This window comes from Micropterus dolomieu, linkage group LG17 (genome assembly GCF_021292245.1).
Source record: "Micropterus dolomieu isolate WLL.071019.BEF.003 ecotype Adirondacks linkage group LG17, ASM2129224v1, whole genome shotgun sequence".
NCBI classification, from domain to species: domain Eukaryota; kingdom Metazoa; phylum Chordata; class Actinopteri; order Centrarchiformes; family Centrarchidae; genus Micropterus; species Micropterus dolomieu.
In genome coordinates this window covers 27,009,850-27,036,718 of record NC_060166.1, presented here as the reverse complement: position 1 = coordinate 27,036,718, position 26,869 = coordinate 27,009,850, and the positions used below count along the sequence as shown (strand labels likewise).

General features: G+C 39.4%; 1 protein-coding gene across 1 annotated transcript in view; it reads right to left on the bottom strand.

Moving 5' to 3' along the window:
• esamb (endothelial cell adhesion molecule b) overlaps window positions 1–26,869 on the bottom strand; it is a 72,078-nt gene that overhangs the window by 2,392 nt on the left and 42,817 nt on the right. Inside the window, exons 2-5 of the mRNA XM_046072742.1 lie at window positions 10,574–10,719; window positions 9,266–9,467; window positions 8,773–8,928; window positions 80–202 (exon numbers count right to left, since the gene is read on the bottom strand). Of these exons, the coding sequence (XP_045928698.1) occupies window positions 80–202; window positions 8,773–8,928; window positions 9,266–9,467; window positions 10,574–10,719 (627 nt within the window). The remainder of the gene's footprint in view (window positions 1–79; window positions 203–8,772; window positions 8,929–9,265; window positions 9,468–10,573; window positions 10,720–26,869) is intronic.

The following is a 26,869-nucleotide window of genomic DNA, read 5'->3' as shown; positions in this document are numbered from 1 at the left end:
GCATCACAGCTGTTATTTAAAAACACAGTGTTGAAACGCTGGCGTGCAGTGGAACAAAAAGGTTTTAATGTGTACGCACAAGTGATAACCTCCAGGTTAATGGAGCAGGTGTCTGATCCGGCAGTGTTGCTGGCTCGGCAGATGTACTTCCCTGACATGCTTTTAGTGAGGTTGCTCAGCCGGAGGGTTCCGTGTCTCTCATCTGCAAAACAATCACACAGTTGCACACACGCCACAACCATATATTTATGTGATTTGGGCATTGTACAACTATCCAAGACTACTATACACGTTGACATTAAGTAAGAGCACTTACTGTCAAAGAACGTCATAATACAATGTAATGCAAAAATGAGCTGTATAGAAATTTCTCTCATAGATCACGTATAAAGGAAACCATACCATCATTTGGCATCAGAAATTGATAGACATTCCTACTATTATAAGTGTTTCCTTAGATATTTCTGCTTTCTGAGACAGTTTGACATTTTTATTTGTATATTTCTGCATGATAGTGTGTTTTTTAAAAAAGCTTCAACTATGGACTAAAGTTTTGTGACAGAATGCATTACATAATGCAGTAAACAAATACACTGATTCCTTATTGACAAATGATTTTGTAATTATAGGGGTGTATTTTCTCTTCATTTATAGATAATTGATTCTGTAGTACACAAGACATTATTATATCACTATACCTTTATTGTGTGTAACATATCATGGTAGTGTTGAATCATTAGTTACAGATTCCCACCCTTAATGTAGAATCTAATCCCGTATTGGCCCTTATAAAATATCTACAGTATTATAGTTTGGCATTCATGCAATCCCCCAGCAGACAGCTCTGCAGTCTTTCTACATAACGATGTCTGTCAGCAATTTTTGTCTAAATATTTTCCCACACCAAGGTCATGACATAGCAGTAAATGTGTGTGCATCCATCTCAGTGCTTTCACAACTGTGTATTTCCATTCATCACAATCTGTTCCTCTCTACACATCTGGCTTTAAAATGCTGTGTTGTTGTAAACATAGGCTATAAAAAAATAAACAAGCTTTATGAAGGACTTATCACAACAAATCCTCCGAAATCCAATCTTAGACGTCACGTTTCTTCATCAAATGTGTTTTTTGCTTTCGTGGGGATCGTAAGGAAAAGAGAGTGGGTGTGCGTCTCTTTTGTAGAATCACCCTCCCAAAGTGTTGTTTGGAGGTCTTATAAGCATATGTGCTTGCCTGCAGCACTCTGCACCGAGTCAATTCCCACAAAGAGAAAAGTAATACAACCCAGGGACTCATCCAAATCGTCACAGATGAAAAGTCAAGGTTCACATTATGCCAGCAAGCAGCATATTAATGCATGAGACTAGAAAATCCTTAATAATCATTTTATCCAAACAGCTGGGTGAGTTTTGTCTGCACCATATGCTTCTGCACCACCAGGAGGGTGATTAATGTAGGTAGGTGCACACAAACCCCTGCCACAGTAGAACTACAGTAAATTTGTCACTAACATTAGATTGTGGTGAACTAAAAGTGTAAATGGATGAAAAAGTCAAATTGTTAACTGTAATCAAGCACTACCTGACTGTGTTGGTCTACAAATTTTTCAATTAAATATGCATATCACCTACACTAAAATAATTAAAATTCAAAGTAAGATAGCTGACATTCGTTAACAAATCATAGCTTTATTGTTAACCTTTTAACCAGACTATTAAAATCATGCCTCAGAAATCAAAACAAAAGTGGGTGCCAAATAAAACAGTGGCATTAGTGTGATAAGCACCTGTCCCTCTCTGATCATTTAATCCCTGGGCTTGAAAACCAGCTGTGAAGAACCCAACCCAATTGTGACAGATTAGTAGAACATCAGCTGACTCTTAGTTTGGTGTGATTTCAAGCCCGCACAGTGATCAGATCCCAGCAGCAGCAGCAGCAGCAGCAGAGCTGGGGTTTCAATATGTGCTGCCTCATGTCAAGACAGCGTTACTCATATTACCCTACCATCACTGCAAGATCAATAAGCAGCATTTGTCAAAGCCTTGACATATAAGCATTAATCAGCAGCATTTCTATATGAAGCTCATAGTTTGCCTCCTCATGTGACATGGGCCAAGCATGAGTGGATTAGTTTTCATAATTAATGTAAAAACACATGTACACATTCTCTATGTGTCAAGAAGACACATTTTAAAACAAGAATCAGGAAACTAATGCAAATCCACACCGCTATTTACTCTTTAAAATTAATTTCATCTTGCAGGTCTAATGGGTAAAGACAGATTAAAAAAAATAAATTTCTCCTAAAATCTGCATTCTAGTGGACACAATGTGCACTTAAGAAACTAAAACAGGACTGTACAGGACACACATCTGTCTATTCATTCACTATTCTATTTATGTACTGTATTCAGTCATTGCTTCCATTTAAGTGCCACTGATATATATTGTAAACTGTTTCTAACTGTTGCTGTGCTGGAACTAATGATTACACTAATAAAGATGCTTTTTAAATTTGTTCAGACAAATGGTCCAAAGCACAAAGATATAGTTAAAATGATACAGAACTGAGAAATTCAGCAAATCCTCAAATTATAGAGGCTGGAAAAAAATAATGTTTTAGCATTTGTTATTGAAAAATAGGCTTATTCACTCTCTTGCCATGAGTTAGTTAGATGAGAAAATCGATAACTCTTATGTACGGTAAATTAAGATACAGTTAGCAGCCAGTTAGCGTAGCTTGGAAGGACTAGAAACAGGTGGAAATAGCTAGCTTGGCTCTGTACAGCGATTACAAAAATCTTCCCAGCAGCACCTCTAAAGCTGACAAATCAACATGTCTCGTATATTTGATCCTTACAAAAACATCATGTTGTGGTTTTGTACGAATTTGACAAAGAAGATTAGGTTTAGCAAGGTGATTTAGTGAGCTAGAACGTTAGAGGCGCTGGTCGGTGAATTTTGTTATGACAGAACCAGGCCAGCAGTTTCTGCCTGCCAACCAGAGGCTAACCTAACTGCCTCCTCCTCGCCTCTTCCTTGCCAGTTTTTAAAAATTTCACACTATCCCTTTGAATTATGAGTTTCTATGGATTGAGTGATCAACAAATAATTTAAGACCTACTATGAACTCTAAATAGTGATTATGACCTTTGGTCCAAAAAGACTGTCAAAAATATTTAGTGCACACTAACCAGGTTTGAAGAGGACAGAATAGGCTACTACTAAATATAGCCCACAATGAAAAGATGAGTGGATGCAATAGGATAACTAGATCTAACACAACACACATACTACAGAGATTTAAAGAACAAATTCAACCCTTATTATTGCTGTTCATTATTACATATGATTACAGTGACGATATACTACGACCTGCTTTTCCTGGAGAGTTTATCCACATTTTCTGATAATTTAATCAACAATGTACAAGGCCATGTGAATGTTTCAGGTTGAGTGGGATTATCACCTGGTTTGACACTTGCTAAGCATTTTTTATTTGGATGGTAATCATTTCTGAAACATAATCCTATAGCTTTCTTACATATTGGGTTGATTTTTTTCCTTTAAAGCTTCTCTACTGCTTATGGCTGTAATAGAATATGTATGAGAATGTATGAAAACCCTTACCCATGAACCCCAGGACAAGCATAGGCTGAGGGCAAGATCTCCATTCTGTTTTGTTTTTGTTTTTTTTGGAGAAGGAAAGATGGCAGAGAGACGGTGAGCATGAATGAGGAGTGGAGTGATAGAGACTGACGGGGAGGGGGTGGAAGAGTGAGATGCGCTGCACTCTCAGTCCCAAATCCAACTTATGCCTCTTAGAGGGGTTGATCAAGTAATGACATGGGGCTTGTTAGATTAGGCACCAAGGTTAACAGGAAATGAGGAGTGCAGAGAGAGGATCAGCAGAGAGAGAAAAAAAGGGAGAGAGAGCGATTGCTGAAAGAGATAAACAGTGACAGAGTAAAGTTCAAGTGTCATGGAGAGAGAGAGTATACATCAAATAAAAAGATGAGTTGAACTCGAGTGTCGAAGGCATGTAAGAGGGTACAGACATGTGATATAGGCGTGAATGTTGCATATTGCGCAACAAAAACCTGGGTCAATGAACAATCAGAGGGAGTAGTTTTCTATTTATTTTATGAGTCTGGGGACTTTCTGCTATAAAGAGATGAGGGTTAAAGATCAAAGCAGTTAAGTCAATACTCAATCAGCCTATTGTTCAGAAACAGATGGTCTTTTCTCTGCAGCATCATCTGGAAACAAACAAAATAATGCAAAAACAGAAGCATAGCCTATCGAAATATACTGTATTACATCTCTCTTGCATGGGCAGTGCTGTGAGAGGAGTATGGTGTGATTTGAATTGTCTCAATCTGTAAAGAGGATTAAACACTGCATGTTATGACATGATCTTCCTCTGAGGTGCATCTGAAACATATGGGATCAGTAATGGCCACAGGCTTATCGCGTGTGACTTGACAACAAGGACTCAGCTATATCTGCATTTAAGGGCAGCAGGAAGGTGCATGACATTTAGACCTGCACATGAACAGGCTTACAGAGAATTCCTCTGCCATTTTTTGTTTCTTTTTTGTACATATCTACGTTAATGGAGAAACAAGGCTGGTTGACTACAACTTCACTAAAGGCGAATGTTATTCACCTCTTTTTTTTCTCCGACTACCAAATCAAAGGCTATGTTCAGACTGTAGGCTAAAGTGACCCAAATCAAATTTTGTTGCTCATATGTGACAGTTTATTCAGTTTATTGATCAAAAGTTAAAATAATTTTCAGTTCTTTACTTTCAACACACGTATCAAAAAATTACCTTAAATTTATTTCCCACAACTTATTTGGTCACTAAACTATTTCACTCCTCCTCTTTCTTTCATATATTGTCTATTGCAATGTCCTCCTAGCAGGTCTTTCAGCTTGTGCGGTGAAACCCCTACAAAAGGTTCAGTACACAGCAGCGCATCTGCACCCATCTACCTAAACTCCATAATACAAGTTTACGTTCCTTCTCTGCCACTACGCTTCTCCAACGAACGCCGCAGGGCTCTGCCATCCCTTCACACAAAGCGATCCCAGTCCCAGCTGTTCTCATCTGTGACACCACGATGGTGGAAAGAGCTACCACACGCCATCAGAGCAGGGGCGTCCCTCTCTAACTTCAAGGAGTTCTTGAAAACTCATCTCTTCGGAGAACACTTCCTCTTATAACACCTCTAACACCTAACCTCTAACATGCATTTTCTGTGCTCTTCTTCTATCCCCTTACAATTATCTTGTATTGATAGCACTTTTTTGTTAAATCTTACTTCTTTCCCTAGGTATTTACCCCATTGATGTGACATGTGCTATTAGCTCTTACTAGTATGTATTGTCAGTTGTAGATCTCGTGCTGTATTTGATGCTTTGTTGATGTTGTATGTTGTTCCTCAAATGTAAGTTGCTTTGGATAAAAGCATCTGCCAAATGAGTAAATATACATTTACTCAGAGTGGTGAGAAACAGTTTCTCACCACCCTGGTTGGAGTGATGGTAGAGGAGTCAATTTGTAGTTTGATGTTATGGTGGATAGATTGCTTGGCTGGAATGATCAAGAGTTCAGTCTTAGAGAGGTTTAGTTGAAGGTGGCAAACCTTCATCCATGTCCGAGAGACAGTCCGTGATCCGCGCCAAGACAGTGGGGTCGTCTGGCGGGAAGGATAGGTAGAGTTGCGCATCGTCTGCGTAGCAGTGGTAAGAGAAGCTGTGAGAGCGAATGATCAGCCCCAGTGAGACGGTGTAAATTGAGAAGAGAAGGGGCCCTAGCACTGAGCCTTTTGGCACCCCTGTGGAGAGGCAGTGGGAGGAGGATAATTGTCCTTGCCACAAAACATTGTAGGAACCCGAGAGGTAGGATTCGAACCACAGGAGTGCTTTACTTGAGATACCCATTGCTGAGAGAGCGGATAGCAGGATCCTGTGGTTGACTGTGTTAAAGGCAGCTATAGGTCAAGCAGGATAAGAACCCGAGGATTGGGCTGCAGCTTTAGCTGACCTTAGGGCTTCTGTTACAGACAAAAGAGCCGTTTCAGTAGAGTGGGCACTCTTAAAACTAGAGTGATATGGATCGATGAGGTCATTCCATGAGAGGAATTCTGAGACTTGTTTGAATACTGCCCGTTCGATAGTTTTGGATAAAAATGGTAGAAGAGACACTGGCCGATAGTTCTCAACTTGAGTTTGGAGGAGTTGGAGCGAGAAGTTACCCATTTGTCCTGGTGAACGGTATATGACAATCACAGAGACCTTTACCAGAGCAGACACAAAGACAGCATGGTATTCAAAAGAGTCATATTGATTCGGGGGTAGTAGCTGTGTGAATTTCCATTTGTTAGAAATTAAGAGCCCAGTCCTCCCTGACAGTGGGGGGGTGTGGGTGAGTAATAAAGAGTAATTGCTGGACAGCGCAGCGGGGAGTAGCATAGTTTTCTGGTTTGATCCAGGTTTCAGTGAGCGCCAGTAGCCCAAGAGATAATGTGTTAGCATAAGCAGTGATAAAGTCTGCTTTGTTGACTGCAGACTGGCAGTTCCATGACCCAACAGAGAAGTAAACAGATGTGGGTGGTGCCTGTTTTAAAGGCTTGAGGAGTGCCTGATGGCATGATACCTCCTGCGTGCACCGGAGACAATAGGAATAGTATGGTAGCACATGGACTGAGTGTAGTTGTAGCTGGAAGCTTTAGGTGAGTAGGTGTGCTTAGAAAAAGCTACTCTTGTAGGTGGCCTAACTCAATGGACTTGCACAGGTAGACCCGCTGGTTCTGTGTTTAAGAGTGCAACAGGAGTACAAGTACTCTGTTATATGCTTTTGATCGCCCTCCGGTTTACCAAGACAAAAGGTTGGTTTCAGTGGGTGGGACACACACCCAGTTGTTTGAACTCGCTCAGCCGGCCTTCAGATTCTAGTGGATTGCTCAGTAAAATGCAAAGATATAGCACATCAAGTGACAAAAATAGAGTAAAGTATTACCTCACTGCTGCAAACTCTTATCTGCCCAACGATTCTTGTACTGTATGTAAATGAAGTGTATGAATGGAAATGTAAATATTAAAAAATCCCAAGCTGTAGTCTTTCCTCGTATAATACTACCCACGAGGATGAACTAATTAGGATGAGGAGGATCTGGTACAATTTACCAATACTTTTATGTAACAGTTATTTGAAACAAGAATAAAATAAAACAGATCACCTTGCGGCTCCATAAAAATAATAAAAATAATAATAATAGGCTACCAATCAACTAGAATGGCTTCAACAGGTGGCATTTTATGCAAGGTATCGAATGAAGTACTCAATTGGTATCGGTATCACTTTAAGAGTACTGGTTTTGGTACTGGTATCGTGAAATTTTAAACGATACCCAACCAACCAACAATGTGAACAGGCCAAGTCACATGGAATCTGAGCCAGTTTAGATTTGGGCCACTTCCATATGTGGTCCAAATCCGATACAGATTGGATCTTTTTAAATGTGACCTGAGTCTGGACATTCAGGTTGGAATTGACGCGACTTTGACGTCACTCTAGAGCAGCTGTTGTCACAGCTCTGCTGTAGACGGAGCCGCGGGGAACGAAAAAGCTCCACAAAGGCCATAATTAAATATGTGGCTCTCTCATCTGCTCACAAATTCTCTTTCTTCCAACTGAAATCCACCGGACTGCAAACTCTCTTCTGAGTTATGTGCATGTCCGTGTGGGCACAGTGGGGAGGGAGAAAGAGAGAGAGAGACGTTGTAACGTTAGTGAGTTGGGCAGTTGCGTTGTACAGCGCCAGAAACCGTAATGAAAGTTGTGAACACTTGATATGATATGGGCCACATTAGGAAATAATGTGAATTGTCAAACAAAAAAATCGGAATTAAGGCCTGCAGTCTGAATGTAGCAAAAAGGTCCAGAGTGAAGAACTTAGGGGATATATTAGCAGCAAAGGAAAATAATCTTTTCACAATGAAAGAATGGTTATGTTTTCATTATCTTAGAATGAGCCCTTCATATCTACAGAGGGAGCTGGTCCCCTTCCACAGAGCCCGCCATGTGGCACCGCCATGTTTCTACCGTAGCCCAGAGCAGACAAACCAAACACTGGCTCTACAGAGGGTCTTTTGCGTTTTTATGTTACCTGAAGGCCACTGAAGGTTCTCTCTACAGGCTTGGAAAGGGAGAGTTGAGGGGATGTGGTTGAAGCGTCCTTTAAATGGTAAAAATGGGATGGATGCCTGAATGTGACATGATGAGCCAGTGTAAAATTTGGCTTAGTTGCGTGACACAATGAACATTTTCAACTCAAAATAAAGGAATAAATAAATAGAAAATTGCAGTTCTGGAGAAATCTGGATACATTTATATGAATTTGAAATAGACACCTGATATTGGATGACGGAGTCATGTTTAATTCTAACATATTTTAGGAGAATATCAAACAAAAATATAGATTAAAATCTGAAAATCAAAAGAGGAGGTGAAGGTACTTTTTTCAGTTTTTAGTAGTGCCTGCAGTCTTCATCTAAGGCTGCACACAACCCCAAAAAAACCTCCACCAAGTGAACCTGTATGTAGCCTGATTTATGAAACCCAAGGTGAAATAAAATCAAAATCTTGGCAAATAAAACCATATCTATGTTTAAAGATTCTAAGTAAGTGTATGTTTTTTCTGTAATTTGTATGAACTGACAGTTTAAGTACAAGAATAGCATTGTCGTGAAAATACTTACTCTGCATTGGGGAGAAGAAGACCTCAGACAAGGGTGCGGCTTTGGTCCATTTGTACTGAGGGATGGGTTTTCCATGACTGGACTTACAGCTCAAAGTCACATTGCCCTTCACCACTGGGTTCCCTGTCATGGTGCATACTGGGGGAGAAGGAGGGACTGTAGAGACAGAGAGACAGACCGAGTGATAAGAATATAGGATCAGTGACCTGATTTTGAACTTTTACATCAGGCTTAAATCCACTGCAAACATAGATTTCTCATGGCAGTAGCCATATTGCATTCAAAAAAGAAAATGTTTTAAAACCCCCACCCTGTTTCCATCTGCTGCTGGAGGATGACATAATGACCTCAGAGCCCAGTGAATCCCGAAACAGCAGATGAGATTTATTTATGCTTAGTACTTGCTCACACAAATATGATTTTTAACAGACTGGTCTGACCAAAAATCCTTCAAAATATGTTCAGCAAAGCCTCTGATACTGCGGTACATTACCTTTAACATTAAGGTGTATCTCTCCGGTGATGCCAGGACTTTTAAGGATGATGACACTGCAGATGTAGCGTCCGGAGTCAGACTCCTGCGTGTTGTTGATATAGATGGAGAGGTTGGCTGAGGGCATGGTTGCACTGAAGCCCACTCTTTTGGTGAACTCGTTGTGGCCGTGCCCGACCTCGCCTGAGCTGTAGTTTATCACCTTAACGGAGAAAACAGGTCCATGGAAATACTGGACTTAACACAGCAGCATAGTATCATTAAACTGTTAATTATTAATATATTTAATTACATCAACATTTCTGAGTCCATTTTATGAAATACAACACATTTGGAAACTAAGGTACTACAGACATTTTTCTCTTTAGTCATTCAAGTGAAATATTGAAAATTTTATTTGCTTTAGCTATGTTAAGATGCGCAGATTACCAATATAACAGAAATCAATGTCCTTCATAAAGATAATCCTGACATGTACAGATGGTGGATGTTAAATTTTAGGCTGATTTCCTGATTGAGATAAGCTCGGAGGCATCAGAAACTCAAACTGTTTAGATTATATTAATCATGCAAAGACCCTACACACTCAGACCCACTGATACACACACACACACACACACACACACACACACACACACACACACACACACACACACACCGTGCAGATATGTACAGTTTCACCAGCAGTTCGTGCTACATAGGAGCTGCAGAAAAGTAGAGATGAATTGTCATTAGTGGCATCCATTTGTTAATCACGCTCTTCCTTCTACTATGAATTAGACATCAGCAATGGTGTTTAAATTAATAATCCCTAGATGGCTTTCTCAGGATTAATCTAGTATATATTAAGAGGTAGGGTAGACCTTGCATGTAAAAATATTTAGCTGCTTCTCAACTAAGAATTCCCACAATTAAAAGTTAAAAAACTTCATAAGGTTCTATATTTTGTTTTGTCTTCATTAATCCCTCTATGGAATGGCAGAAAATGGTGAAAATGCTGATCACAGTTTCCTGCAGCCTGAGGTGTCTGACCGACAGTCACACCAAAATGTCCTCAAAACAGGGAAAAGGAGCAAATCCTCTCATTACAAAAGCTGGAACCAGAGCATTTTGCTGGAAAAACGACTGTTAATCGTTTGTCACAATATTTACTCATTCGTTGTTTCAGCTCAAATGTTACAGGAGTAGGAGGATCAGCAAACAAACTGTACTTCATTTTAATCACTTTAAAAAGGCTGTTCTTTCTCTACTCCACTTGAGGTCAACCATACAGCACACTGTTGCTGATTTCTGTTTTGACCTCCTCACCTGCTTGGATTCATTTCCCATGAACTGCCAGAGGACTGAGTTTTTAGAAATGTCTGAGTTGGGGCTGTACCAGGCTTGTAATACCACCATCTGGCCCTTGACCACCTCCATCTCTCTTCTGGGGATCTCCACTTTGTGGGTATCACCTGGAACAACAACACAGACCGGTATGGGAACGGTTAATCACAACTGTAACGTAGCAGAGGCACAGCAGTTTTTGTTGTTATCATTAGCTGGGGCAGGCCAGTGATAATAATAGATTATAATAACTTGAAATATTTTAATCCTGTGGCATGCTTCAATTTGTGTATACAAATGCTTGTTTATGTTCTATGATATTTATAGTTTGTTTTATTTAATTTCATTTTAGATGTTCACACCCATGTCCCATGTTGAACTGAATCTTTGTTTTTGCAAGGGTACAACTTATTTTAACAAATTAATAAATCTGCTGGGTTTAGTGCTAATTAGCAAATGTTAGCTAAGCATAGTCATTAAACCTACTAAAGAGGCGACAGTGAAAAATTCCTGTTACAATTTCCTGAAGCCAAATGTGACATCTTCAAACATCTCGTTTTATCTGACTAACAGTCCAAAACCAGGGTTGCCACACATTTTCCATTTAAAAATTTCATACTTTTCCAGGCTTGTCAGAAGATGTTTCAGACCATATATGGCAAATAGCAAGATGTTTATTATATAAATAAATGGTTTTAAAATCCAGCTATTAACATGTATGCTACAGTATAATGCTGACACATAATAGCCGAATCGAATGAAGTAATGGTTTGACAGGAGACGTTTCGATTCTACTCAATACTGAGCTGTTTCAGTCGATACCATAAAGGTAGCGATACCCATCCCTAAATGATATTGACAAATTTTATTTCAAACTAATTTGGTCATTGATTTCTGGACTTGGTGCAGGCAGCTATAAGGCATTTAGGGTAGAGCTGTTGGGCTGTGATGTGCAGGTGTAGAGGCAGCTCTGCATAGGAGCGTGACATTAGTCACACGCCATACTTCTTGCCTTGCTTTTGACAACATCAAGCTAGCTCTGGCCCGTGCTCTCTCACACAGCTGACTGCCTGCTCCAAGCGCCAAAACACTCAGAAATTCTAAATTTAATTTTAGAAAACAGAATGAGGGCAATAGTTTGGAAACATAAATATTTTCCACACTCTTTTCTTTCTTCGCTACCTATCCAGATATGGGAATGACTAAAATCAAATTCCATACTTTTTACATATAATAATAATTAAAATAATTTTACATACAACCCTGCAAACCCAAAGATATTCAGTTTACAATCATAAAACAAGGACAATGAGCACGTTCTCACATTTGAGGAGCTGAAAACAAGGGAATGTTTGGTCATTTTGCCTGAAAAATAACTTAAAACTACTTAAAACGATCGTTTGATTATCGAAATAACATTTTTTTCTGTTTCTTACTTTCTGCTTTTGTGTTTTGTGTCATGAGTATGTTTTTTTTTTATGACAGAATAACATCAAATAAAATATTGCTAAACCTGATCAAAATTACTCACATGGCAGATGACTGTGCTGGCTCTACATGTCTTTGTCAATGTACAACAAACTAATCAGACAGGAGAAACATAAAAAAAACAGGTAAAATGCTGAAAATTGGGAATTGGGGAAAAAAACAAAAAAAAACACTGGTTCCAGTAGATTCTGTCCTCAAGCTGAATTTCATTACTGTAATATCAGCTGATCTGATATGCTCACAACCTCAGGACCAAACATTCTTTGACTTCCACTTCTATACATTCAGCTACCCAAACTAAGGCAAGTCAAACATGTAGACTAAAGACATTTGCTTAAATTACTAAATGAATGAAATAAAATAAAAAAAATCTGCTGTATTTGAATTAAATGAATGTCAACTTTTTATGAACAAAAAAAAAAAATAGCCGTTTCCAGCTTTGTATCCATATATTTTACAGATAATCCGATAGGGTTTTTAATTTTCGAAGTTCATAAACCAGAGAGGAACATGTAATCCATCTATTCATCGGAAAACCAAATTGGTACATACATGGTTTTCAATGGACAGTAATGATGTGCACATTAACTAAGATGTAACAGTGATACTTTTCCAGAACACTACAGACTACTGATCGGTAGGTAACATTCAGTTTGCAAAATGTCTTCATTTTAAATAATTTTCCAGACATGCAAGCTCGACCCAAAAAGCAGGCATATTTCTTTTTCTAGGTGTGTCTCAGAAAAAAAGAAAAATCTTAAGAATCAAGTAAACAAGTACAGAAAGATGTGATCATTATGAGGATGCTGTTCCTAAAGATAGTCATGCTCACAAATGTCAAGAAACTGCAAAGCAACTGTCAAGAAAAAGCTTACCATTATGTTCTCATAGGAAACATAAGCATAAGATGGATTAAATGCAAACAGACAAGATAATAAAGGGAACAAAGGAAGATGTCTAACTCACAGGGTGCCCAGTCACCCGAACCGGACAGCTGAACCTGGATCAACTGATCCCAGCAGTCGGTGTCCGCTTGTGTCTCCAGTTTGAAAATTGGTTCAGAAATACTCACGCAAAAAAAAAAAAAAGTATTCTTGCCACTAAATCCTCTGGCTGCAGAAAACTGTGAAATGTGCCCCTCATATACTCAAATGGATAGACACGGTAGACAGTAAGACAGATAAGAATACACAGAGAGCCGGGGAACGTTATGATCCATTGACAGACAGCTGAAATCTCCACATCTGTTCAGACAGGCACGCCTTCCTTCTTTTTCAGACTGAAAGCGTGTAGGAGCAGGAGAATTAGGTGATTGGTGATGGTGGTGGGCTGGGGAGGGGTGTACAAATGAAGAGTAGGAAAATGTATATGTGTGTGTGATAGAGAATTAAGGCAGAAAGGGAGAGGAACAGTTGTTTTTGACTTAAAGTTTTGCTGCCCTGTGAGTCAGTGCTTTCTTATTCCTCCAATGTGACCCCACCGCTGTGGCACTCCTGTCCCTTAATTTCTGAATCTCTGAATCTGGTAAATCCTGCTGGCTAATCCCTAAACAATCCCAGGCTCAATCCTCTCACCTCACGTGAGCAGAAGAGCTCAGCTGGACATGGATATGATGTCACACATGGGTCATTTCAGCCAGCAACGCTGCTGTCACTGCCATAATCATCATCGCAACAGCATTTAAATTATCCATAGTACGATAATCGGATCACTTTGCTTTACATTTAATCATTTGTGTCCTGCGATCTCTGCCAGGCCTGTTTGTGGACTCCACATTAGGAGTTTGAAATAAAATAAAGGAACATTTTCAAATACAGTAAACACCTTGACTTCACCAGAAAATTATAGTTATGCTTTCACAAATGATAGAAACTGAATTATACACTTGAGTTTTCTTTAGTGTGAAGTCAAGTCAGTCTTCCCTCCGACAAAACTGCCCCGCTCTCAGACCCGAAATGTGAACATTATGTTACGCTTCGACTGTTTCCAGTTTGTGCTGAGTGATCACAAACTGGAAACAGTAAAGTAATGCTTCTTGTTGCAGTCTAACAGGGTATATCAAATGGTTTACAGGTTGACTGTGGCTTAGTCGTCCACTGATCGCAGGGTTGGTGGTTTGATCCCCTCCTCCTAGTGTTGTGGTCAAGACTGCCTAAACCAAGACCAAGTCAAGACCAAGACCAGAGTTTATCGAGACCAAGACAAGACCAAAACTTTTAGGGGCTGAGACCAAGTTGAGACCAAGGCCAGTTCCCCACATTGCATGACACACAATAAAATGTGCAATGAGATCATAGGTACTTCTCAAATTTATCTGAAAGATCCACATTCCCATTAAAACACCCACATACAATAACTAAGAGCTGAAACAAACTTAAGCATCTTTATTCAACACTCCTTTTCCATGCTTTCAATCGCGGGGAGGGGTGACAGTTGTTAACAGGAACAACACAATTTTAAATAGGGTTAGGCTATTGGTTGCATTGAAGCAATACATTTTACATCCAATCAAAGTTGGGATGTTAACAAACAAATCAGACAATGCAAAATCAATTTATTGATATTCCGAAAGTTATGGTCTTGACTGGTCTAGAAATAAAATCCATAGTCCTCAATGTTCAAGACCGAGACAAGACTGAGTACAAATGCGAATCAAAAATCAAAAGACCGGTCTCGAGACCATGACCGGTCTCATGTACTACAACTATACTAACTATACCTCCTCCTGTTCACATATCGAAGTGTCCTTGGGCAAGACACTTAACCCCTAAATCGCTCCTGATGGTTGGCCAGCACCCTGTGTGGTAGCTCGCTGCTAGTTCAAGTGTGAGTGAGCGACAAAAACTTTGTCAAGGGCTTTGGAAAAAATGTGTGAGATATGACCCCCCCCCCCCCAAAAAAAGACATCACAGATGTGGTAACGTTGATATGATACTACTAAATACTAGGATAATGTTTGAGATGTTTTTTGATCAATAATATTAGCCACTGACCTTTAAAGATACACTGAACTTTAGGGTGCAGTCTTCAGCAACTGTGGCTTTCATATTTTTGTAAGAACACACACACTTCGGATTTTGCAAAAAAAACACGCATACGGCCATTCAAGCAGTGTTGCTAATTGGCCGTAGGGGAAGTTAGGGTGAAGGCAATGATCAGGGGTGTACTGGGCCTGAAATTCAGCACTGGACTTTGAGATGGAGAGGCCTTTTATGAGACACACTTTGAGGGCGGGCAGAGCGATTTTTTGAAGTTATTTTAATATGTATTAGTGTTTTTGTTGTATACAGTGAATCAGATTATGCTGAAGACCTTCAATAAACTTCAGGATGTGACACCTGCTTCTTCGGTTTGTATAAGCAAGGCAGGTCTGCACTGAGCTAGACCAGGTCAGGCAAGCCTGAGTCAGTCAGAATCCTTAAATACCAGTCTGATAGACACAGCTGCAGCTGAAGTTAAACATGAGAAACTGAAAATAAAAATACCCCCAGCCGGTTCGGCCTGAAATGGACCGGCCGTTCGGGAATACTCCCGTACACCACGATCGGCAGTCCGCCCCTGGCAATGATTCAGTATTAATTAGTCACCCGAACAACAAACTATAGGGTCTTTTTGGATTCTAACAGCATGTTGATAGCACCTGGGACCAGGCTTGATATGAGTAAAAGACTAGATTTTAGGGCTGTAACGGTTCTAAAACAGAGACAGAAAGAGCAACACAAAAGTCCACGTTCTAGTGTCTTGGTTCTGTCCATCAGAACCGCGACACTAGACCCGCTCCCTGGACTGTCGAGCTCTCATTAACACAGTGTAACTGTGGCAGCAGCGGCTGGTGGGGGGGGCGGGGGCGGTAGCGGTGTATATCTCATTTGTATTAATAGTAGGTTATTCTAGGTAATTTCCAACTTATTTTAGTGTTCATTCACACACACACACACACACACACACACACACACAGATGCATCTTGATGCATAATTTTTTTTTCTATGGATTTCTATGGATAATTACAAAGCATTTAATTTGCGCATTAAAATCCAAAATAAACATTTCTAATTAGCTTAAAAGGAATAGTTTGCATCCGTAATTTTCTTCATTAACTTCAGCTCCATGGTCCTTCATTTCTGTAACAAGTTCTGAGTCCTCTGAAAACTGAAATCTAATCTAATTATCAGGATGTAAATTACAGTGTGTATACAGAACAGAGCTGTACACCAGTTTAGTTCAAGCTTGTAAATGATGTTCTCAACCCTTGACAAGTAGGTAAGTTAGTAATGACATACAGCTAAGCTAATTAATATTACTTCCTTACTAATTTAGCTAACATTACATAATGGCCAAAAACATGCTTTTACAGGGGAGATGTTAGCTAGCACTAACAGCCTTCACTTTTCCAGCAGAAGGAGAAACTACAGGCTTTTATTAACGGACACACTGACCTAAACTGCACATTTACTGCCAGACTTAAACTTTCTGCTAATATTTTTCTACGCTAACACTCGTTCTCTCTCATTCGCTCGACCCCATAACACAAGATACTCTGAGAACTAGCGAAGTGGTGAGCGTCACCATGCTCGCACAGTGTGTGAGTTAACACCATTACTTGCGCATTGATATTAATGATAGTGTGACATTTAAGTAGGTTGGTTGTTCATTCCGCAACGGTGGTGTGCCGAATACACGGGGAACTGTTATGTGCGCGCCACAGACTGTTCGGGCGCTGCACTTCCGTGAGTTCTACTTTTTGTGTTCCGCACCATTAACTTCTTAATTAACATTTAAATAATCGATTTTTTTTTACATTTGTTAATTTATTCAGAATCTTCCACGTCCGCATCGCGATGCATCTAAGAATCGATTTTTTCTCCCACATCTAATATATAAATGCCGTTTTTTGGCATCTATCCCCTCCTGTACCGTTTATCATACAAATTTCAGAAATGTACATCTTGTACATCTGTATGCTGTTACTTTTATTGCCAATATCTGTAATGATTGATGTAAAAAATGCTGGAGCAGCAGCCACAGCTAAAATCTAGCAGCTCTCACACTTATTCTCTTTAAGAAATGCCCATTCTAGCATCAAGATGATATCTTACTGATCGGTGTCACATTTAAGTCTTATTTTGTTAGAAGTGTTATAGGGTAGAATACACGATTGTTTTTATATCACAAACAAAGTGCGATGTGGTGTCATATTATGGCGTTCTTCCTGCCCGGGATTTCAATGTTACACAGTGCAATACCAGACGCTCCGGGCCCGGAGTGGCAATGACTATAATATTACAAGTCAGTGTACCATAAAAATGATTTTGAAACTGTTGTATTTTAAGATAAAATGACTACATAACGTTTGTGCTTTAATATCTTTATCACCATCATCCTTCCTGTCATTGTATGTCTGGTTTTGATTCATAATGTACAGCAGTCATAGAGCACATTTTCTTTTTTTTCTAGATTTGAAACATAGTTTTTCCCTCACAAATCCTGTTAGTGTTCCGATTTCATTTGCACCAGCTATTGTCTCCAATGAAACGACATGTATGTGCTGTAATGATTACGTAACAACACTGAGAAAAAGGTCTCGTTTATTATGAGGCTGCGATTGTGTCTACATGGACAATGCCTGAAATCTCACTCCTTGGATAAGTGCTGTGCAGGCATTGCACGTTGATTAATATACATTGTGTACCAGAGACACAATCACAAAGGATCAGGTTTTCTGTAGATTGATGAGACTACCCTCCTGCTTCATGTGAATGCAGCGATGGCTGCAGACAGTAATTCTGAATGATACACAACTATTTCATGATGAAGTAGGACAATGCCCTGTAGTCTCCTCACTACAGACTATTCTTGTGCTTCTTTCGAGCAGGTTTATCCTCAGAACTGTGTCATTCAATTGTTTATTAAATGAAGGAAAATCTTCACTAATCCTTGGCTGTCTCCATCTGTTGTGTGTGTGTTTGGCTGCAGACACAGACAGATAAAGACAGTTCAAGATGTGGATATGGGTATGAAGTCAGAAAATCTGGAAAAGCTGCCAATGAAGGGGATGCAGATATGATACCATGCAGCTTTAGTAAACTCTGTCCTAATTACATTTTGCCAAAGGCTATCGTTCAGCCCAGCCACGCTTTATGTCTGCTAATTGGATTCTTCTCTTTAGAACAAACTATGTTTTTTTGTTTTCCTGCAGGGCATCCTGGCTATGAGATATTGGCGGGGTCTCAGCTGCAACATCAATTAAGACGGCAGGGACTCTGGACCTGCAAACCTGCACAGAACAATCAAAGAAAAGTCAACCCTGTCATGCATGTCTGGAACTGCGGAACAATTAATACAAGATCAAATGTGAGTTTGTTGTAGTACCGAAAGACGTACACAGGGGGCAGCACATTCATATGATAAAACCGGTCATCTTCTCATAGATAAACCACAGTGGAAATCATATCACAAACATGTCTTTGAATGTAGACTCAACAAATGAATAAATTAAGTGTAAACTGACGCAACACAGGTAAATGTAGTGTAAAAACAGATGTATCCAAAAATAAACAAATAGGCATGTCTAACAAGGCATCCCAACCTAATTTTGCTGTGTATAGTTTTGATTCAAGGTAAGGATAAAAAGTCAGTCCCTCTCTCACAGCCCTCAGGGAGCCCTGTAGGCCTGTGTGAAGATAAACTGATCCTCTTTAACCAGCCCCACTGTATCTCCCCGAGTAATCTGCCTCCTCCCATGTCTTTCTCTCATGCGAGTCCCTCTCTGGAGCTAAAGCTTTGGCTCAGGCTCAGATTTACACCTCTCCTCCCCCCTCCTTTCCTCCCCATCAATATAACAGGGGTGGGCCTGCCGCCTTAAAAATGAACTGATAATCTGAATCAAGTGAAAGCAGCAACAGGGTCTAAAGGTTAAAGCACCTGGAACTGAGGGGAGGATGCACTTTTCAGTTCTGAAGTGACGCTGTTACAGCCCGACACATTCAAGTTTTAAGTTACAGAAAATGCTTCAGGTTTATAATAGCCCTCTACCTGTATATTTATTCCAGACATCTGTTTTTTAAAAATCCGTTATTTTCAGTCACCCATATGTCCAATTCTGTGAACCTTAGTTTATCATTAATGGGTTTATCATCATGTTGTAACCAAATTAGAGTTTATGGCAACCTTATGCATGCAGATTGATCTGTTGATTATTTTTCAAACTAACTATTAACTTCAAATTAACTATAAAAAACATCAGAATTTCCCAAAACCTTTGTAAGAAGCCAGAATGTTTGGCATTACTGCCTTAATCAATCATCAACATTTTTTCAATGAATCATCTCTCCGTGGAATAATCAACAAATCCACTAATAAGAAAAAAGGATAATTTGGTCAGCACTTAACCAAATTAAACTTTTTTTCCCCATTTCAAAGTTGCCAACATTTCTTTAGGTTTAGAATGTCTCATTCATTGACTTCAGCCAACTCACATGGAATAAATTATCATGTGAATGTAGAAAATATGCAGCATGCATCAGTGTTCTGTATTTACTCCCCACAAGAAAGCATCAAGCTTGGCACAGCAGGGAGTGGGAAACGATGATCGAGGAGGGTAGATGATTAAAAGGGTGCATACAAAGAGAAGTACATCAAAGTATATAGAGAATAACATTACTGAAAAACAGATAAAAAGGTGTGGCAACCCCTCATCTTATATATAATTATCCATCACGGGTGGGCGATATGGTTAAAATCTCCTTTCACAGTGTATGTAATTCTTTATTGTGATCTATATCTATATCACAGGGTTTCTCGACTTTTCCCAACTTGTTGGAAGGATGTCCTTTTCCCAACATTGCAATACACTGCTCTGATAAATTACTGCAAAGGGAACATTGATGTGATCAATCAATCAATTACCTGCTGGCTGAGCTGAATCAAACAGATCCTGATTTCATTATCAATGTAGCTACATGATGACTCATTAAATATATGGTAATCCAAACATTACATTTTATAAATATGTAAACATTTCTTGCGACACTGGAGGATTTACTATCTTTCACACATGGTGCCTCCTCTGTAAAAAAAAAAAAAAAGAAAAGCTGCAGGAATCCCTGTACCTTGATACATTTGAAATTGAAAACTTAATTTAGAAATTTATAAATAAAATAAACCTAAACAAATGCCAGTGTTTTGGCTAATCCAGTCAATACCTGACAAATACACGTAGTAATGTAAAAGTATAAATGCTTAGGTCAGCTTGCAACAATTCTGTAAAACCAGAACTGGCTTAAAGCCGTCCTGCTCACTGACATTTCATGGAACGGCCACTTTCAACCAGAGATATTAAAAGAAACTCCATACAAACAGTATAGAAAAATATCTACCGGCTGAGATTTTTTCTCATGGAAAATATTGTCCAGTCCTATGCTACATCATTAACTGAGGAGTTTTCTTCTTAGAAACATGAAACAGTGCTCAACTGATCTTTACAGCGTGTTTTGTGAGCTGAGCTTGGGATCTGTGTCAGAGCAGATATAACAAAGTCTTAAAATGACCCCATAAACTCTTAGCCATGCAAGAACAGACAACATAATAATTCATTATTTAAGCATCAGATTTCTTTTCCTCATTACGATCGTTAAGAAATATTTATAACCATTAGTTTTACTTTTATTAGTGAAGAACTCATTGCAAATTGTTCCAGATTTGTTGATGTTAAACAAGGACACACATGAACAAAGATTATGACTGAGCCAAAAAAAAAAAAATGGGTTATCCTCTGACTTTCTGACAGACAGGACAGGGAATGAATGTAGGACAACAAAATAGCCTTGTTGGTGTAAAACTGCATATTGGACTGACCCCACAGGCTTCAAACAGATGGCGCTTCAATAATAAATATTTGGGGAAGGCTCCTTTAAATTGGATTACATTAGTGTAATCTCTGCAGCTATTTTAAACCATTTTCAGTGTGCTATCTCATCACAGTAGCTTTAATCCCTCTTAACTTTTGATTGTGTTTAAATTGATTCTCCTCGCACACATGGCTCCAAACTCCCACAACCTCACCCTAGTTCTCATTGCAAACTCATACATGCACTAATCAAATGCACACAATATAAACTAAAACACGCAACACACACTTACATTTTTTACATTTTTTTATTTACAGTATCACCTTGAGCTCACAGCATATGTACCAGCTCACTTATGACCGGAAAGTGGCAGCTTAAATCACAAGTGGAACTAGTTAAATGTACTATTTAGAGGGACGATTTCTGTGCTCACTGACTTATTAACAACATTCTGTTTAAAATATTGAAAATATATTTTGATGTAAGTAAAAAAAGAAGGAAAAGTAAAAACATTATGATCTAAGTCAGTAAGACCTACTGAACATTTCTTATTCTGAAGGGCTTATAAGTTCTTGAAACTAGGGTTGTCGATCTCCTCTATTTTCATATTGTCTGATCATGGCTACTTGAGATTACCGATTGGCGATCTGATCGCGAGGGGGCGGTGTTACGTTGCAGCATGCCAGTGAAATGCAAGTGAAAATGCTCATTAGCTATAACAGAAACCACCAGAAACATCTGTAAATGCACAGTGCAGTGTTTCCCACAGAATTACCGTGTAACTCACTCGCGCAGCTTATGGGTAGGGGTGCAATCGATATTGAACAGCAGCTATGTACAGCGTGCTAACCTCAACAACCCAGTTGTATTCTAATGTTAACATAGCTATACTTGTTAGCTAGCTTCCTTACATGCTTCCTTATAACTTATTTGAAGGTGGGCCTCCGACATTGACAGTGTTGTGTTAAAAAAATAGATAGACTAACTTCTCAGAGTTACTTGATTGTATTAGTTTTTCTACATATAAATGGCTCCGTTTCAATGTGTTTGTGAGAGAGACAGAGAGAGGGAGAGCAAGCGGAGGTGCGGAGCGAATTTATGCTTAATATATGCTTATGATTTTACTCCTATTTAATAGTATATGTGGCGGTAAGCAGTGATATTGAGGCGTGTCATGTCGCCACAAATAAGTCAGTGAATTTCACTTCACTTCAGTGTGGTGCAGATTCTAGAGTCTTTTTATGTCATCTTAGTTCTGATAGCGAGTTAGTTAAAATCACCTTCAATCGTCGATAGCCGATCCAATCGCTAATCGGAACAAGCCTACTTGAAGCTGTTCACAATTTTATAAATTGACACAGAAGCACTCATCTCTAATAAAATAATGCTAGTCTACTTAAGTAGCCACCGGGCTCACAATTTTTAGAGTCTGTGTTAAAACAATTTTTACACACCCGTATGTACATCAAAACAGATTTTGCTTGCTGTAATTATTCCTTCTGTTCATATTGGCCATTAAGAGATCCCTTCCCAATAAGCTTCCAATGTAAGTGATGAGGGACAAAATCCACAGTCCTCATACTGTACAAAAATGTATTTCAAAGTTTATCTGAAGTTAATATGAAGCTTCAGTAGTCTGAGTTAGACAAATCAAGTGATTGATGTTGAAAAGTTAGTGTTTCTATTATGGAAATTGACCTCTTAATGGCCAGTATGAACAGGAGGAATGATTAAGCAAAGCCTGTTTCATTGAACAGTATGAGCACCTGAATTGTTTTAGGGCAGACTTGACAAAATGCCTTTAAAGCTGCGTTAGTTCATTTTTGGTCACTTGGGGGCAGTGCAACAAAGCTGTGAACATAAAACTGACAAATGAAAACCTATTAAAGTTGATATGGTGAACATTATAGCAAATAGTTGCTTATTCAGCAGTTACGGACCTCTGGATGTACTGAACCCCTTGTGTGTGACCATGTGTATATGATTAGTTTCTTCCTGATGAGCAGTTGGCACCTTGCCTCTGCCATCAGTGTAGGAATGTGTGTGAATGGCGTGAACACAACATTGGGTGGACGGAAGACTAGAAAGACGCTATACAAGTACAGTCCATTTACTGTCCATTTAGAGAGCAACATTATCATTGATTTGGAGTTGCGTTTCTAGCAACCTGAATGTAAGTTCAATATTGACATTCCAAAGCTGTGGGCCGTAAAACCTAAACAATGAGCTGAAACTGAGCTATATGAGTGGACTTAACGAGCACTCCAAAAGTAACAGGAGTCGTCACTTTTCTTTTCATCTCTTGTATCATGCCGGTTACGCTGGTAAATCTATAAGAATGAGACTTTGGGGCTTGTTGTTTCCGTTAAATGAACTGAACGATTGAATTGTGGAGAATCTAACCGATCTAACGATGTGTAGCATGTTCATATTGACGTATTGATCATACGTTTTAACATTAATATTTGTATAACGATCGAAGCAGCTTAGAAGCAGCTAAAGCGGGGGGTTTAAGAGGTTTAATAGACTACAACCAAATAACTTATATAAAAACCAGACCAGGCGTTTAATGGAGACCTGCGTTAATTTGTCAAAATGTGTTCCCACACCAGGCCAGTAAAGGAGGTAGATGGCTATTTGGGACTTGACTATTAATTTAAGTTTTACAGTATTACTATTCCCCACTGCCTCGGACACTGCAGCCATGCCATTGTCTGCCTACACAAAAGTGGAAGGATGAGGGTCGGGCGAAATATTAAAGGATTGAGACAAATGTTGCAATATATATTGTGAGGCTCAATCAATGTTGAAAAAATGTACTCCCCTGTAATACCTCAAGGCTGGAACTATGTATAACCTTAATTTCCTGAACATTAAATAATCAGAAATACCATTACTCCCATCACAACCTCTGATAATCATCTTTTCAGACCACACAATAATTCATTGCATAATTGTGTGCATGTGTGTAAGCCCACTACAGTTTAAAGGACCTTATGAACCTTTTTAACACGCTTGCCGTTTGTCTTCCCACTCTCCTTACAATGTTAAAGTGACAGACGCATGCATGCTTGTGTTCATGCTGAATGCCTTACATGTCTTCTCTGCTCTGACATCAAACGTTTAACCACAATGCTCTCGGAGTATAAGACAGACAAAATAGTCAGTGAGGGAGAAAGGGAGCAGTGGGCTGGGGCTTTGATCACATGCAAATACAACACACGCAGGGGATATAGGTGTTTACGTGGGAAAACAAAGACTCTTGTGTATTGCATAAGTTTGGGGAAAGGTTTACATCTGTAACGTCTGTGTGGGTATTAATTATATTAAAAACTTAGAAAAACTCTGTCTGACAGTGAAGTCGCAGAACAAGTAGCTGATGCCTTCTTGTGGTTGTGTTGGTCAGTCTGACTCGGACTAATGCATGCCAGCGGCCTTTTCATCCCAGCTGTCCATCACAAGTCCCACAGTGCCCTTTCAGCCAACTCTTGGGTCCTAGTGGCAGGGAATGAAAGGCAAACTTAGAGCTAATATGGGTCTGCAACCACAACAGAGCCCATAACCACCCTGCCACCCCTCACACCGTCTCGGGTCTTTGAAGAAGATATTTATAAACCATTAGTGTGGCAGCGGGGCGAGGGTTGGCTGTTTTATCTCCCAGATCTGTCATGTGTTACCAATGCACAAGGCGAGCTGTGCTGACAGGGTGACAGAGTGAGGGCTGATAGGGCCGCTGCAGCACAAGTCCAGGATCTAACACGGAGGCTGTGCCCCCCCCACCCCCCACCCCTGACTGCCTCGCCTGTGGGACACAGGGAGGACTTAACGCAGCGAGACTGTAATTAAGAAGTTGAGTGATCTGATTTCAGATTTCCACCAAGCTCTGAGAGGAATTACAGGATGAGGCTTATAATCTGTACACAGCATCAGATACTCAAATGCTTCCCAAATTCATCATGGGAGAGGTGGAGGGTACAAGTAGTTTGGATGTATGTTAAATATGGAGAGCGAGACAGTTCTCTGTCTCTTTTATGTGTTTATACATTTCTGTTCACTGTCTGTTTTTAACACTAGAACCGCCAGGTTTCATTTTATACCTATAACCGCCAGAGCGGGTAAAATTTACCCGCTATAAAAATTCCGTGATTTTGTGATTATTTCTGCTACATGTTGCTCCAACACACTTTGGGAAACATTTAGCACATTGGCTGTGCGTTTCCTATAAACACCATCCCCATATTTCAGGCATTTACAGAATGTTTATTATGGCTCTTTTGATGTCATCCATTCGCCGCTGTTATAGATGTTATAGCCTAGTTAAATTCTAAACACAGCTTGAATTTAAATGCAGCATACAATTTACAAAAAAGACTGACTGTTGTAGTGTTTAATAGGCGGTAATAATAGCCTCATAATTTCTGCTAGTTCTTACTGTTGTGCTTGTTTTTTCGGACTCCAATCGTAGCTATGTGTTACTCTCCATCCAGAGAGTAACACATAGCTACAAAAGTTTGAAAGTCCAAATAAAAGTAGGCTATTTATTCGAAAGAAACAACTATTATCAATTCCAAAATTTATAGTAGCTTTTTACCCAACAGAAAAATGTATAGGCCTAATGATCACTGTTACTAAAAAATACACAGTATTGAAAAAAGTTATAGCCGGTCAAAAAGCACATGAGGGAGCCGCACGCTCTCTTGAACGGACCGCAGAACACACCTCTATCACAGGGAAAAACTACGCTACTGCAGCATTAGTTTTGATGATCATGTAGCAACACAAAACCTATGAGCAGCGGCTTTTATGCATATATACTGTCAGACCCGTCAGAGGCAGAATCAACCCAGGACACATCGCTCAGCCCCCACCGTCAGACTCTCCTTCACTCACCGCACTGAGCAAGTGTAATGCCTGTAGTGGGAAAGGCGTTGCCAATAGCAACATAGAATGTTTATCTAAACGCGCGACATGAACAGCGCTAAAATGACTGTATCTCTATAGGGGTAAATTTTACCCGCTGGCGCTTATAGGTGTAAATGCCCATTTTTTAAATCTGGCTTTATATTGACATTTTTTAACAATAGGGAGTGCTACATTACACACTTTTAGGAAAAGTCAGAGACTGGGGGACTTGAATATTATATTGAAACAAAGATACATACAATCAAAAAACAGCCACGGATAAATTTGACCTGTTGGCGGTTCTAGTGTTAAAAGGATAGTTTGACATTTTTGGAAACATGCTTATTCTCTTTCTTGGAGAGAGTTGGATGAGAAGATCAATACCATTCTCCTATGTTTCTGTTAAATATAAGGATACAGCTGGCAGTCAGTTAGCCTAGCTTAGCATAAAGACTGGAAATGGATGAGAACGGCTCCCCTGGCTCTGTCCAAATCATAGCCCGACTGATACTGGACCCATACCAATAACAATATTTATAAAAAGCATAAAAGCATAAAAAGTCTGATAATATATTGGCCAAAAGCCTTTTTTTAAATGGATGATGATTCGGACATTTTACAATTAAAAAGTCAACTTGTCAGTGCTATTTGGTGGACAAACTACATAATGGACACTGTTTCTAAATTAGACATCTGTCTATGGCAATTTATTCATACTTATCGGTGGAGATATACACCATATATGATATACCTGCCCATATATCCATATATCAGCCTGGGTAATTTACCTGTCTATCTAGCTCTAGTCCCAGTCATTGTTTCCAGTCTTAATACTAAGCTAACCATCACCTGGCTGTAGTTTCATATTCACATACAATCAAGAGAGTGGTATCGACCTTCTCATATAGAAGGTCTCCCCCAGAAAGTGTATTTCAAAAAATTCTAACTTTTGCTCTAAGGCGCAGGCCATGCCATTCACATAAAAAGAGAAGATCTGCATTCAACTTTCAACAGCCACTCTGAGGTTAAGTCTTGGTCCAT